The sequence below is a fragment of the Enhydra lutris genome, unplaced genomic scaffold, assembly GCF_002288905.1.
Source record: "Enhydra lutris kenyoni isolate GAN:26980312 unplaced genomic scaffold, ASM228890v2 scaffoldscaffold33, whole genome shotgun sequence".
NCBI classification, from domain to species: Eukaryota; Metazoa; Chordata; class Mammalia; order Carnivora; family Mustelidae; genus Enhydra; species Enhydra lutris.
Genome location: NW_019154117.1, coordinates 11,769,837 through 11,785,805, shown reverse-complemented (window position 1 = coordinate 11,785,805; position 15,969 = coordinate 11,769,837). Strand labels below are relative to the sequence as shown.

The window sequence follows — 15,969 nt, the reverse complement described above, 5'->3', positions numbered from 1 at the left end:
TAATACAGCGTCCAGGAGAGTCTTAATTAAAATTGATGGTTTGCATTTGAAATACCAGCTTGGTGTCTAGCCTAACGTGGCCATGCACTTTAGCTGTGCTACCATCCCTTGTGGACCGTGCTACTTTTTCATTTACCAGTTTCCTTAACCCAGCGATTTGGTAACAATTCATCCAGTCAGCAAGGACGACTGGCAATCCCATCTGCAAACAGACCTCTCTTTTATACAAGGCGACGTGTGCAAACAAGGAGAAGGGAGGGCTAGAGCAGAGTGCCAAGTAGCCTCCCAGAGTCTGCGGGAGGCACAAAGGGAAGTGAGGGTTCCATCCCTGTTATACCAGAGGGCTTCCTTGTGGCACATGTCAGCTGAACGTCTTGTGGTGAGTTCTGCAAGCAGAGGGAAGGACGCTCCAAAAAGAAGGGAACTGAATAAACAAAGTCTAAGAGGATAGAAACAACGTTGGGGGCCCTGAAAGGACCAAGTTGCTCAGTACAGCTGGGGCATCAGGCGTGTGGGGCTGGGCTGTGGTGGTGGGAGTAGCAGCGACCACGTATCAGCAAGAGATAAAACTAAAGACCTAGATGGGAATGCGATACTGGCAGTCCTTGAATTCCCTGCGAAGGATGTTTAGCAATGGGAACACCTGAGTGGCTCAGTCAGTGAAGCATCTGACCTCAGTTCAGGTATGATCTCAAGGTCCTGGGGTCGAGTCCCTTGTCCCCAGGCTCCCTGCTCCGTGGGGAGTCAGCTGCTCCCTCTTCCTCTCCATCTGCCCCTACCCTCCCTTGTGCTTGCCCTCTCTCCCTCTCGCAAATAAATAAATAATATTTTTTTAAAAACGCATTTTTAGCAATGCAAGCCACTAAAATATTTTAATAAGGAGGGTGATATAATCAGGAAGATCACTTGGGCAGCAACATGGGGAGTAGGAATGGAAGGACCAGCATGGGGAGGACCAGTAAAGAAATTCCTGGAAAGTTAAGAGTCTACAGGCTGAATAATGGCCATGACAGTGAGACGGAGAAGGAGGAGGAGGCTGTAAGGAGCCTGGACATACCACATGCTTACTCACTTCCCTCTATCTCTCTTATATAGAATGCACTAGAAGGAGGTGAGCTCCGGGAAGGCAGGAATTTGTCAGCTCTGCTCACTGCTCTGTCCCAGCACCTCCACGGTCCATAGCACAGAGATGCTCCATGAATCTGTGTTTCCCGACTCCCTTGTTTGGAGGGGGGTGCAGGTGACAGATATGATGCCCTGACTCCCTCCCGACTTTGAACGGGGTGCAAATTGAGAGCCAGAACATAAGCAGAAGAGATGCTTGGCAGACCAGTTCGAGGGGTGGAAAATACAGGCATCTTGTCATTTGGAAAGACTTAGCCTCCCTTCAATCTGAGAATCAGAATTGCGTCTGGGCTAAGGCAATTTGTCCGCAAGTGAGCTGAAGATAGAAAATGTCAAACTGAATTTGGGGGACCGTTGTAGGTTTTTTAAACAAAATGAGGTTTGTTTTTTCAAATCTTAAAGAACACTTTAATCTCTCTATATTTCATAGCATTTTGACAAAATAACCAACCATGTCAAACACATCCAAGAGTTGCTTTTAGAGTACATGTTGAAAATACCAATTTTATCAAAAAGGGAAATCAAGCTTTATTTACTAAATCAATCAATAAAATAACTAAATAACTTCTACTTCTTTGTAATTAAAAATGTTTTTTCTGTTAAAGGTACATTGATGAGATTTAATAGAATGAGCATAGCCTGCTCCTAAAATGACCAAAACAAGGCAAAAATAACAAAAAACATATATTTGTTTTAAACAAATCTTCATCAGTGCTTAGCACAGAAGAAGATGAAAAAGGATACCATGCTGGGAGGCAAGAAATTTTGAGTAATTTCTGGAATATTAAAAGCAGGTATAAAAAAATAAAAAAATAAAAAGCAGGTATAGAAACTAGAATTTGCAAGGGCTGTTGGGTGGCTCAGTTGATTAAGCATCTGACTCTTGATCTCAGCTCAGGTGTTAATCTCAGGGTCATGAGGTCAAGCCCTTTGTTGGGCTCCATGCTGGGTGTGGAGGCTACTTACAAAAACAAAAACAAAAATGAGAGCTTGCAAATTATTTGAGCAGAAAAATACATACCGTAAAGTTAAAAATTATTTCAGTTACCATACAGGATCAGAATAAACAAAAGCAGGAAATAGGAGTGTTCTACTTATGGACTCAGCCATGGGCCTTCCATGTGCACTCCCTGCAATGCTGTTTGTCATGACCAAAAATGGATGGGAGACACCCATGCTCATTGGTAGAAGATTGGTTACAGAAATCATAGTACATGCATATAATGAAGCATCTGGAGTCAACAAACAACGAAGCAAGCAGTCTTCAAGGCTGAGTGGAATGGTCTCCAAGACAGTCAAATAAAAAAAGTGAAATGTTATAATGTATGAAGCTTGCTACCATTCGTGTGAAAAGGGAGAGATGCATGCATTTCTGTTTTTTATAATGTAGAACATCTCCAAAACCAGTCATATGCTTGCCTTTGTTGAGAAGTGCTGGAAAACTAAGGACAGAAAGGATACCCTTCATTTTTACCATATATTTCTTTATACTGTTGGGATTTTGTTCTTGCCATGTGCATTTATTATCTAAGCAAGTATGATTTTTTTTTTGCAAGTATGATATTTTTAAAGGAAAAGAAAGGTAGAAGGGAAATGATAAAGTCTAGAAAATAGAAAACAAAATACGCTGAAAAAAAGATGAAAGAAATCAGTAATCATATTAAATATAGCTGAATTCTTTTCTGCCTTGAAGAGAAAGATATTCTGATTCATTTAAAAAACAAACAAACAAACTCTAGCCTTGTTGTTTACGAGATAGACACCTAAAACAAAATGACCACCAAGAAGTGACCCGCCCCAAAAAAACCCACAAATGCACAGATGGAATAATATATCAGACACATTCTAATCCCCTATAAGAGCATATATGGTGATTAAAATGTTAATTTAAAATAAAATGTAACACAAAGCAACAGCACTAAATAGAAAAGGAAGCTAGTTGATGTTGATAAAAACTGCAGCCCACCAAGAACAGACTGTCATGAACCTTTATACATTTTTGAAAAGCTTCAAAACATGCAAACCAAAGACTTATTTACTTTGAAGGAATAATTATGAAGCGTTACTCATAATAGGAGACTTTAACAGGGCGCCTGGGTGGCTCAGTGTGTTAGATTCCCTGTTTTCGGCTCAGGTCATGATCCCAATGTCTTGGGATCGAGCCCCGCATCGGGCTCTCTGATCAGCAGGGAGTCCTTCTCTCTCTCTCTGCCTCTCCCCCTACTTGAGATCTCTGTCAAATAAATATTAAAAAAAAAAAAAAATAGGAGACTTTAATATGCCTCTTGAAAATAAATATGTAGAGTATTTGAATAAAAAGTATGATCTGTATCTATATCAATCTACCTAAAACTCTGTACCCAGCAGATAGAGAAGACATGCTTTTTTTTAAGCAAAAGAGCATGTTTAAAAAATGTTAAAATACACACATTCTAACATTAAAAACAATTTTAAGAGAAAATAAGTGACATATTTTAAAATGAATGAAAATTACATAATGCGTATAAAAACATGTGAGATACATAATCTTAGATCCAATGATTAGGAAACAAGAAGGAATAAAAATAACATAACCACAACATCCACCTAAAATTCTAGGAAAAGAATAGCTTAAGGGAGCAAAAACAGAAGAAATGAATGGATAATGATAAAAGCAGAAAATAGTAACTTCAAATTGTAAATAATAATATTGATCCATAAAATTAAAATCAAATTCTTGGAGATGACTGAGATTTTGATTAAGTTAAAAATAAAGAATTTTTTAAAATCCATATAATTCTAGACAAAAATGAGATTTTTTAAAAAATAAGAGAATTGTGCATATAATTGTGTACCCATGAACTTGAAAATGTAGATGAAATATCTGATTACATAGGAAAATACATGAAACTGACTCAGGGACAGTCAGAAAAGCTAAATTGGTCAATAATTGCTGGAAAATTTATATAGGTGACCAGCGATCTGTCCCTAAATAAGGATGTTTATAGACATCCTCCTAAACCTGGAGAAGTGGGAGAATTTCTTTTGTTATATAAACTGTCCTGGGGCATAAGTAAATTCAAAAGCCTTTCCAAGTCATTCTGAAAAGTCACTGCAACTCTAATCCCAAAATGAGGCAAGATCGATGACATGTACCAACCTCATTTCCGAACAGTTGCAAAGACCTAAATAAAATATTAGTGCTGTTAAAGAATCATATATCAATACCAGTGAATTTTTATCAACCTATCATACTCCAAAACTACTACTTTGATTCATAGCCCCACCAAGAATATTTAAGAATACTTGATTTTCTGCATCTCTGCCAAACTTAGGGTTGGTAGAATGGCTCTGATTTTATTTGACCTTTTACCCCCTGAGGTTAGATGGATACATCGTGTAATTGGGATTTTAAAATGTCTTAAATTTCAAATAAAAATGTTTTAGAGTAGTGATGAAGACATAATCCCACAAATCAGCTCAAGGCAAAATTATGAAATAAATTTTGTCTTTGGAACCTCCAGCCTCTCCTTCATTCTTCCTTCTCATCTTGAATAGGGGCATGGACAGATGGGCAGCCACTCCCTCCACATCAGTTTTCCAGAAAAACTGTGAAGCCCTGGTATACAATTCCACATCAGGCTCCTTGACAAACAAAAACAGAGAGAGGCACCTGGGTGGCTCCATCAGTTAAACATCCAAAAATAGAGAGATTTCGGCTCAGGTCCTGATCTCAGGGTCATGGGATCGAGCCCTGTGTTGGGCTCTGTGCTCAGTGTTGAGTCTGCTTGAAATTTACTCTCTCCCTCTCCCTCAGACCCTTCATTCTCTCTCTCTCTTTCTCTCTCTCTCTCTCTCTTTCTCTCTCAAATAAATAAATCTTTAAAAAAACAAACATGTAACTGTGTCTCCACTGCCTCTTACCCCAAATCCTTTAGAAACCCTACACTATAAACCTTCTTTTCCCCTCCTCAAATCTGTTCCTAGGAAGGCCTGATAATGTTATATTTCAAGGTAAAATTTTCTATTTGCTGCCTCAGAAAAATTTGTGTAAAAAATGTGATCTCTAATTAGGCAGTAAAATGTCAGCATCTACAAAACAAGTAGGTCTGATGTTTAAGGAATTCTTTGATGCCTAAGTTTTGGATTCTTCCGAAACAATGAGCTCACATGTTATTCTGATTTTCCTCATCTTGCTCCTAGCTAAGGACACAGCATAGCTGGCCTGGCTCAAAGAGTTCATCTGTAGAGTTGGCCAAGTTCCACTTCTGCCCCCCTGGTTCTTTTTTTTTTTTTTTTTTTAAAGATTTTATTTATTTATTTGACAGAGAGAGAGGGATCACAAGCAGGCAGAGAGGCAGGCGGGGAGAGAGAGGGGGAAGCAGGCTCCCCGCTGAGCAGAGAGCCTGATGCGGGGCTCGATCCCAGGACCCTGGGATCATGACCCGAGCCAAAGGCAGAGGCTTTAACCCACTGAGCCACCCAGGCGCCCCTGCCCTCCTGGTTCTTAATCCTGTGGACTGCAGACTGTCTTCCCAATTCAGGCACCTGTCCTCGAGTTCCGAACTGAGAAGAGCTGCCTCCCTTCTTCCAAGTGGCTTTTGTGGGGGGCAACCGTAGGCATTTGGGAGAATGTCCTGTTGGCCCTTTGGCCAAACCTACAGACGAGTGGAAGTCGATTTCAGTGCAAATCTAACAGAGCTGGGGCACGCCTCCACATGCTGGTCCTTTCCAGAGAGCACAGTTTTGGCCTATGAGCCAAACACAGGGTGTAGATAGGTTTTGTTTGTCTCTCTCTATTTTTCATATTTTTACGTTCAAAAGCCTACAAAGGCATTTCTGTCTACACTCTCTGCCTTACACTCATCCCACACTCTGACGTCAGGACATGAACAATCAAGACACAAAAGAATTAAGCAGCTCACAAGTCAGATGTTCATATGATCTTTCTTCCCCCTCTTTGTTGCTGTGTTTAAGGCACAAGACAAAAATGTCAGGGCTCTTGGGTTCTAATCACAACTCTTCTAGCTAACTAACTCATTTTGTGACCTTAAACAAGTTATTTTGGATAGTGGACTGGATTTCTAAGGCAACTGATAATGTCACAGTCTTTGAGTCTGTGTCTCTTCTTTCCCTCACAGTGGCTAAACTTGGAATTCTCTGTTAGCAAATGCAGTAAAGTGTACTTCCCATATTTGGAAACGGACAGGCACTATTGTTTTCCCGTTTTATAGCTAGAGAAACCTGAAGCCTAAAGTAGCTGAGAAAAATAGTAATTCACTGCAGATAGTCAAATAACCTTTTGGCTTCCTTAAGTAACTTCCCTCTGACTTTAAGAAGAGATCTTTGTTATTGTTCAGCATTATTTGGGGACTTTGTATTAATTCGACATGTATCATTCCTTCATTGCCGTGTCTTTACGCTCCTTCCTGCGATTCATCCATGGAGAATACTTTTCTCCCCTGGCTCACCGAAAGGAAAGATGTTATTGTAGTGTCTGCTTTCCCCTTCTTACAACCTGGAAGTAATTGCTAAGTTACTCTCAAGGGAGTTCAAGGTTATTTTTTTAAATTTAAATTCAATTTTATTAACATACAGTGTATTGTTAGTTCAGAGGTAGAATTTAGAGATTCATGGTTGCATACAACACCCAGTGCTCATTACTTCAAGTATCTTCCTTAATGCCCATCCCCCAGTTACTCCATCCCCTCATCCACTCCCCTCCCCTCCAAACCCTCAGTTTGTTCCCTAGAGTTCAGCATCCCTTACGATTTGTCTCCCTGTTTTCCTCTTATTTTATTTTTCCTTCCTTTCCCCTATGTTCATCTGTTTTGTTTCTTAAATTCCATATATGAGTGAAATCATATATTTGCCTTTCTCTGACTAAGTTATTTCACTCAGCATAATACCCTCTAGCTCCAACCACATCGTTGCAAATGGGAAGACTTCATTCTTTTTGATGGCTGCATAGTATTCCTGTGTGTGTGTGTGTGTGTGTGTGTGTGTGTGTGTGTGTGTGTACACACACCACATCTTCTTTATCCATTCATCTGTTGATGGTACTGCTATAAATTTTGGGAGGCAGTTGTCCCTTCAAATCACTATGTTTGTGTCCTTTGGGTAAATACCCAGTAGTATGACTGCTGGGTCATAGAGTAGCTCTATTTTTAGCTTTTTGAGGAAACTCCATATTGTTTTCCAGAGTGGTTGCTCCAGTTTGCATTTTCACCAACAGTGCGAGAGAGTTCAAAGGGGTTCAAGGTTAGTGAGAGGACTGAAGAATCTAGAGCCATCACACTGTTGAGAAACCCTTTGTAACTATTGCTGTGGAGTAAGTGTGGTGATGGCATTGCACACGCGCAGATACATGCACACATGCACACACACACACACATACACATGTGTAGGACCACTTACTGAAGGGCATACTAAACTACTTTTAAACACTTAATTTCTCAACTCACTGTGTACGTCACAGCTTATGCATTTCTTTAAGTCCAGTAAGTTTTAATTTTAAAACTGAAATGATAGAAGAGGACATTTTCCTCGGTCTCGGGTTTCTCATCATTGTCAACATAATCAATGCAATTATATGAGTTGGTCTCTGTTAGGAGGCTATGAGACATCTTCCTCTTAATGAACTGCAGAACCCTGTAGCTGAATTCCTGCTCTGTCTGCTTCCCCTGGGGCCAAGAATCCACCTTGTAGATATTAAGATAATCTGTGTTCAGATATGGTCTCATTGATTGAATTTGTCTTGGGGAAAAACATGCATTGTTAATGGTCCCCTTGTCTCAAATTGCAGATTACGGTATTCCGGATGGGATCAGAAGGACACCAGGACATTGACTTAGCTATCCTGACAGCTTTGCTCAAAGGTAAGAGTTTCTATGTCCAGAGAGTAAAAAAATAATTTAAATGGATTAACATAGCAATCTTGTCTCCTAATAGTAGATGCAATCCCAAATGATACTGTGACATCCAATTATTGATAACATAAGGACTTCTCCTGGAAGACATTGTTCCTGCTATAAAATTCTTCTATGATAGAGCTGTCAAAGTATGACTCAATTTCATAAAGTTTAAATGTATTACAATTCAGTCATGTCCACTGAGTCATAAAAATATACAAAGCAAAATGCTAATGTAGTACATAAGACACTAAGTCACTGAAGTTGTTTAATAATTATTACCCTGTCTACTTCCAAAAACCATTTAATCTGGTATAGATGGTAGATAGATACAGAGATATAATAATGCATTGAAAATGGAAAATCAAAACCATTGAGAAGAAAGGAGGAAGAAATAAACAAAAAAACTAGGTTACTATACTTGTAATTGGAACATTAAATTTAGCTCTAAGTTTCCTTGAAGTCCAGGCAAAAATAGAATTGGATTTTATGATTTTCCTTGAGGGTGGATGTTTGTCCTGTTCTCTCGTGCCCTTACTATCAAGAGGTCTCACTACATGTGCTCATCCTTGGAACCAAATCCCGTAGAAGAGCGGATCAAATTCTGTCCTTCATGCCCCCTTAATAGGTCTATACATTTGACCCATAACATTCAGCATTAAAATAAACAGAAGGAAGTCATCTCTGTTCAGCACTGAACTGGAAACTAGAACTATGAGACAAAACAAAACCACAAATCTTGTTGAACGTGGTTCTGAGTTCAAGCTGTTGCCCTCGTTCTCCCCAAGCCCCATACTTTGCCTGCTGCCCCATTTAATCACAAGGTTGGTGACTGCCTGTTTGTAAGCCTTCCTGGATCGTGAGCTCTGTGAGGGCAGAGAATGTGTCTTACCAATGGATAAGACACACCTCACCACCTCACCCAAGCCCTCACATGTGGCAGCATTTGGTCCATTTTTGTTGAATAAGTGAAGGAATTGATTACTGAGTGAATGATCACTTAATGATTCAGTGACAGACTTAACATTCCAAAATTGAAATTCAGAATAGCAACCATTATATGCTATTCTCCATTCTCCCTACCCTTTCTCCGCCATTAATACTTCCTTGAATACCCATCCTGTGACAGCCATTTTGCCTGTGCTAAGCTTTTTTACGAATACTGTAAACATTAATTATGACAGCAACTGTGTTGTGTAGCAGCTATCTTTAATTCCCATTCTACAGACAGGTAAGTGGAGCTACAAGATTTCAGTAACTTGCCCAGGGTTACCATGCTAATTAATAAGCCTGAACTTAGATCTAGGCTCTTTGAAGTCTTCACTGCACTACATGTGGCCCCGTTAATGCTAGAAGCCATTGATCCCCTCCGTGTATCCCCTGAAGATGTATTTGCACATACATTCAAAATCCCAGTCACATTTCAGAAATTCACAATCCTGCAAGGTGTATCATGTGTCCCAGGTTGAGAACTTCGCTCTGAAGCAGTTCATTCCAATGACACGAAGAAGAATCCACGCATGGGCCTGTGCGTGGGCTGAACCTCAAAGCACGCTCTGGCCTCCGTTCTCCAGTTGTCAGGGATAAAATTAAAAGTTTGAGGCAGGAAGGTCTCTAATACTTCCTATTCTTACCCGAAAATGAGAAAAAGTAATAAAACCAGTAACTAATACTTATTGAAGATTTGCTATGGTGCCAAACGCTGTGTTAGATACATTCTGTGTATAAATTCATTTAATCTTTCCAAGTTGGATGACCAGTTCATCACAAGGCCCATCTTATCAATAAGGAAAGTGGGACACAGAAAATCCAGTTGCATGACCAAGATCAGCTGGCCAGTAAGCAGTAGAGACAGGCTGCCCCCATAGCCCTCACTTGTATAGACTACCAAGGCATCCCTATTGCATTGATAATAAGAAGTAGATTTGCCACATGTATCACCTTGAATCAGAACTCAGCAAGTGGAGAAGTGGCTCCATTATTGGTTAAACACATATAAGCCATCACAATATCTTCTTTACTGTCAATATTTTCTTCTTTCACCAATGTATGACTTAAACTTGTGTTTTACCTTTAGATCATAGAATTTATTTGTTATAATATAAGAGAACGGTTTCCCAACTGTGCAGAACAGATCCCATGAAATACATTTTATATTGTAACCAAGTAGTTATACATATGCTTTTAGAAAGCTGAAGCTAAAGATCATGAAATTATATTTACATTGTATGCAATGAAATTGAATATTTTCCATTCTATTCTATTCTATTCTCTTTAATGCTGATTATATCCCACTAAATTGATTTCATGACCCACTAATGGGTCATAATCTGGAGTTTAAAAAACACTGCCATAGTAGATTAAAGGAAATTATGATTGCTCTAAGAAATTAACATTTCTAATCACTATAATGAATATTAATTATGCAACAGTTGATGCTAATGGGAATTTCTGCCATTAAAAGATTCTGATGTATCAACTCTGTTTTACAAAGGCTTTTAAATGCTGATTTTGACCCAGCTGATTTGTGAAGGATGCAAGCTTAATCCTTTCGCTGACTTTCTTGGAGGCCAAGAGCATACTTCTATCAGTTTCAAGTTTTTAAGTTTGTTAAATTGTGGTTATCTATTTTTTTAATTATGCCTAGGCACGTAATATGATTTAACACTTAATTTTTACAATTATGGTTAGTTTTCAATTATCCCATGCATGAGGGATTTTTTTACAGTCAAGTTTTTATTCCTGCCATCATCTGAGAAAACTAGAAATTAGATAGGAGGACGGGGAGAAAGGTGTGAGACTAAACACTGGTCTATAAATCCAGAGCCCAGCAAAGGAAAAAAAAAAAAAAGGAACCAAGTGGTCATGGAGAAATTCTACCTTTGCTGACCCATTGCTTCTGATTGGGTTTGATTTTCTTCAGTAACTGTATATATTAAAGGATACTGTTTATAGGACACAGACTTCCTGGGTATTTGTTCAATAATAAAGAAAGAAGGAGACAAAAAGAATGCTGTTCCAGAGGTCTTAGAGGCTCACAGTTTCTTTGAAAGCTGACCTGGGGTAGCTTTTGAGAATACATGATACAACATTTATCTTTCATGTTAAGGTAACTGCTCTGAAAGTGGTGGGCTGAGGCTAGAAACCGTCCACCCTACACCCTTCTCCTTTGCCGCCCTCTCCTCTCCCCTGCCTACCCAACGGGAACCCAAGGAAAATGCAGAGAAAATGCAGGACGTTGACTATTCAGACAAACAACAAATAAATTTTTAGCGTAAGCGTGTCCCAAATATTGGCTGGAACTTACTTATACTAAAAAAGCTGTTCATTATTTATCTGAAATTCATCCTTAACTGGGAGTCTTGTGTTTCTATTTGCCAAATCAGGCTTCCCTACTCAGAGGAGGCCTGGTGCCATGAATATTTCTGGATTTCAGACATCCTGAGTGGTTCTGGGGGAAAAGTGCTCAAAAATCTAGGGAAGTCACCGAGTCCCTCTCTGTCTGCCTCCTTCTTAGCCCCGCCCTGTCTAAATCTTAGCAACCAGAGGCTTCACTGGAAACAACCCCAGACTTACCTTTGTAAACTATCCAGTGTTTACCAGTCTGCTCTGAGTCACCTTTTCCTGGCCAGTGTGCGCATGCCCCTTGCTTCAGCCCCTTCTGCTCCAGGATCAGCAAAGCCAGAAAACATCTGCTCAGCAGGGTCCCTTGACCCTCTCTGTGGATGTAATTATTTGAAGTTTTTAAAAATCTTCTCTTGGGCAGCTCAGAAGTCAAATCACGTGGGTGTGTGCCCTTTCATTCTTCTGCATGTATGGAAGTACAATATGTGGCAATCACTATCCTCCATAAGTAAAAAATTCTTTTTCTTTGGGTTTTTTTTAGAGATTTTGTTTTTTAGAGCTATTCTTTTTTTTTTAATTTAGTTTTGTTTTACAACGTTCCAAGATTCATCGTTTATACACCACACCCAGTGCTCCATGCAATACATGCCTCCTTAATCCCCACCACCAGACTCTCCCAATCCCCACCCCACTCCCCTCCAAAACCCTCAGTTTGTTTCTCAGAGTCCACAGTCTCTCATGGTTTGTCTTCCCCTCCGATTTCTCCCAACTCACTTCTCCTCTCCATCTCCCCATGTCCTCCATGTTATTCCTTATGCTCCACAAGTAAGTGAAACCATATGATAATTGACTCTCTCTGCTTGACTTATTTCACTCAGCATAATCTCTTCCAGTCCCGTCCATGTTGATACAAAAGTTGGGTATTCATCCTTTCTGATGGAGGCATAATACTCCGTAGTATATATGGACCAAATCTTCTTTATCCATTCATCCGTTGAAGGGCATCTTGGTTCTTTCCACAGTTTGGCAACTGTGGCCGTTGCTGCTATGAACATTGGGGTACAGATGACCCTTCTTTTCACTAAATCTCTATCTTTGGGGTAAATACCCAGTAGTGCAATTGCAGGGTTTAATCTGCACGGGTAAAGAAATTCTTCTGTGACACAGGAAAAGACCTTTATAGCTTACTTCTTTTTTCTGGAAAGCATCTTTTAAAAGCTCAAAGGGCTACAAAAGTCTTATGTTACTCCTCAAAACTGCCCAGCTCATCAAAAACAAGAGTAGTTTGAGAAATTGTCGCAGCCTGGAGGAGCCTAAGGAGGCATAATGACCACAGGTAATGCGACTTCCTGGACAGGATCCTCAAGCAGAAAAAAAGAAAGAGTATTGGGTTTAAAACTAGGAAAATCTGAATGAAACATGGACATTTGTGGCATTTTCTTAAGGTTTTAAGGGAAAAATAGGAGTGCTGTGTTATCATATATTTTGGATCTGAGCAGGAGACATATTGTCACCAAGGAAACCTTTCATGTCATGTCAAAATGACAAAAGAGGAGAAAGCATCCTAGGGAATTAGCTGTGAAAGTCATGTACATATGTAATCAAAGTCCTGTACTAGGTGCAGATTGTGTTAATATAAATTATCCATATAAATCAGATAGGCATGGATAATAGCTGATCACTAAGAAATTATTAGAAATCTCACTGGGGCATCTAAGCAGGAGACATTTAAATTCAGGACTAATAAGAAGCAATTTGTATGAAATTCGGTTTCCCTATGGACTTACACAATCATTTCAGAGAAAATTATCTAGTTCTTCCCCCCTTTTTTTAATGTTTTGGCTCTTCAGACAAAATTAATCCTATCGATAATTAAACTAATTAATTACTCACAGATACTTGTAAGTGGAGAGTGACAACTTCTTTTTAAGATACACTTCTATAATTTTCTTGAAACGATGAGGGAAGGAGTTTGAAATAAAAATTGAAATGCCAAAAGAAGAGTGGGTATGTTCTAACTTTAGAACATTCTCAAGAATGCTGTTGATTAGATGATTCAAAACAATGAAAATCACTATGTTCTGAACCATTTTCCTTTAAAATTATATCTTTACAAACTACTCAACTTGAAATAGGATTGGATAAAATGTTTAAAAAAACAATATATTTTAATGTTTTGAAACTACTTCTGCGGGCATACCCCTCCAACTCTATTAGCCAGAAAATGCAATTATTATCACAAACTATCCTGATATCAGTAGGCAATTTGTCTTGCTAAATAACTCATCTTAATTTTTAAATGACTTAATTAATCCTTAGTAAAACCAAATTGTGGCACTATTCTGAAGTCGGGTTTGTGCAATAGTTCTATGCACTCAGTAGATCTCAAAAGCAACTAATATCCAGAAGTGTTTACTGAGAAGCTACCTTGCTTGATCTCAGATGATTCATGAATAGATTTAATGGGAATTAATTATGGCCTTGCTTTGAAGATAAAAAATTATGTCTGATTATATGTTCAGTCTTTCCCATCCCTCTTTCTTATGTGTAGGCAGCTTAAAACAGCACATGCATTATTGCTTTCCTTTTTTCTATTTTTTTTATTGCTTTCCTTTTAATAATATTTTTTTAACCTGAAATTGTTTAGATAGCCTCAATACGTCCAAAAAAACCAAAAAGAGAGACATTCATGTTGACACTATCATCACTTACATGAAATGCAAAGTTACCATAGTTATTAAATATTATACAAATGGAAGTAGATGAAATTTTATCCAAAAAAGATTGACAAGTCCAAATGTGTGGCATATTTTAAGCTTAAAAGGGTACGGAGGGGTAAACTGGGAGAGAATAGTGAAATATATCAGTTAGAGACAAAACTCACTAAGCAATTTTTTCAGTGAAGATTCTTTCCAAAAGTGTTCAGTCCTTCTCTCCATAAGGCCACGTTTGGTCTTCCTTTTGTCCTTTGACTTGTCAATCAGGCTTCCGCATGGGCACGTTTCCTCATGGCTCCTTTTACCCCTTTTGTCACATTTTTTAACTTAGATATCACAGAGCAGATTGGCCAGGAGCAGGTAGAGTCCTAGCGTGGGCCCTCTAAACCCCATATAGAGCAGGACATCTGCTTCCTTAAAACTCTCAGAGGTGGGGCGCCTGAGTGGCTCAGTCATTGAGCTACTGCTTTTGACTCAGGTCATGATCCCAGGAACCTGGGATCAAGCCCCGAATCAGGCTCCCTGCTCTGTGGGAAGCCTGCTTTCCCTCTCTCCCTCCCCCGCTTATGTTCCTGCTGTCACTGTCTCTCTCTCTCTGTCAAATAAATAAATAAAATCTTTAAAATCAATCAATCAACCAATCTCTCAGAGCTCTTACCAGGGCACTTACCTACCAGATGACCTTGGCTGCCCACACACTATCTTAGTGACGAAACTAGAATGCCCACAATTTCTCTGAATGTAATGGCAAGAATCTGTGTGATCTGACACTTGTTCTATTTTTAAAGATTAGATCACCAGTGGAATATGGCTTCAACCTAGAAACTTTTTGGTGACAAGTAACAGAAACAAAATTCAAATGCACTAAAGCAAAAATAAATAAGATGATGGACTTGTGGGTTTAAATGTTGAGGAAGTTGAAGGGTAAACGGAGTTCAGGCAAAGTAGGATCCATGGCTCAACTGACATTATCAGGATCTGTCCTCTGTCTCTCAGACATAAGTCTGTCTACCTGTCGCACAGAATGGCTATCAGCAGTGCTAGGCTCATTCCCAACCAACTGAGTAAATCCCCATTAAATCCTGGGTGATGAGAGCAGAAGGAACCCAGGGGGGACTTGCATATGTTTACCTTAGGTCTGTGCCCTTCCCTGAATTCATCCCTGTGGCAAAGGCCATGGGAGAATCCCTGTAACCATGAAATGGGAGATGGGACCAGCCATACTCATATGGTTTACTTCAGGTAGACCTAAATATGTAACTTAATAATATTTTTTACTACACAGTGATTATGTATTATTGTAATCACTATTACCTTTTTCAATTTTTATAGTCTGTACTTGAGTCTTTCTGGCAAAAATTTTAAAGGAAATTACATTCTTACCATTTTTTCCCCAAAACCAAAGTCCATTCCTTAGAAAAAAAATGATTCCATAAAGACCAAGTCGCCCCAGGCTTTCCCCACTGGGCTGCTTCCAGGCCATCCTCCACTGACCCCCAGCCCGTCAGTGGGCTACCAAGCACGGTGGGACTGTCCAGCAAAGGTCCTGGTTGTAGGGACAGTGACAATAGGCAAACCATTACTACTCCCTGTTGGTCAAACAGCTTCCCTTCATTGAAGCTCGGTTTCCTAATCTGTAAAACCCAGGGACTTTAATCTCTCTAACATTGCCGTTGTAACCATTTTCATTGATAATACAAGTAAAGCGTGAACCCCATACCTGGAAAAATCTTTAATAAATGATGGTCTGACAGATGATGATGGCGCTGCCAAGATAGATAGGAGAACCAAGACCAGCTGGTTTTACTCACCGCCTTTCACGTCGTCAGTATTCAAAAACCATTGTCACACTCATGAAGAAATGATCGACGGGCTTTAGAATCAGATTACAT

The 15,969-nt window shown here is 39.3% G+C and overlaps 1 protein-coding gene across 6 annotated transcripts in view; it reads left to right on the top strand.

The window, feature by feature from the left end:
• The window catches only part of LOC111153534 (transient receptor potential cation channel subfamily M member 3), a 486,919-nt gene that overhangs the window by 360,886 nt on the left and 110,064 nt on the right, over positions 1-15,969 (top strand). For all 6 annotated transcript variants that reach the window (XM_022512597.1, XM_022512596.1, XM_022512594.1 and 3 more), the window contains one exon: positions 7,910-7,982. In XM_022512597.1, coding sequence (XP_022368305.1) covers positions 7,910-7,982 — 73 coding nt within the window. The remainder of the gene's footprint in view (positions 1-7,909; positions 7,983-15,969) is intronic.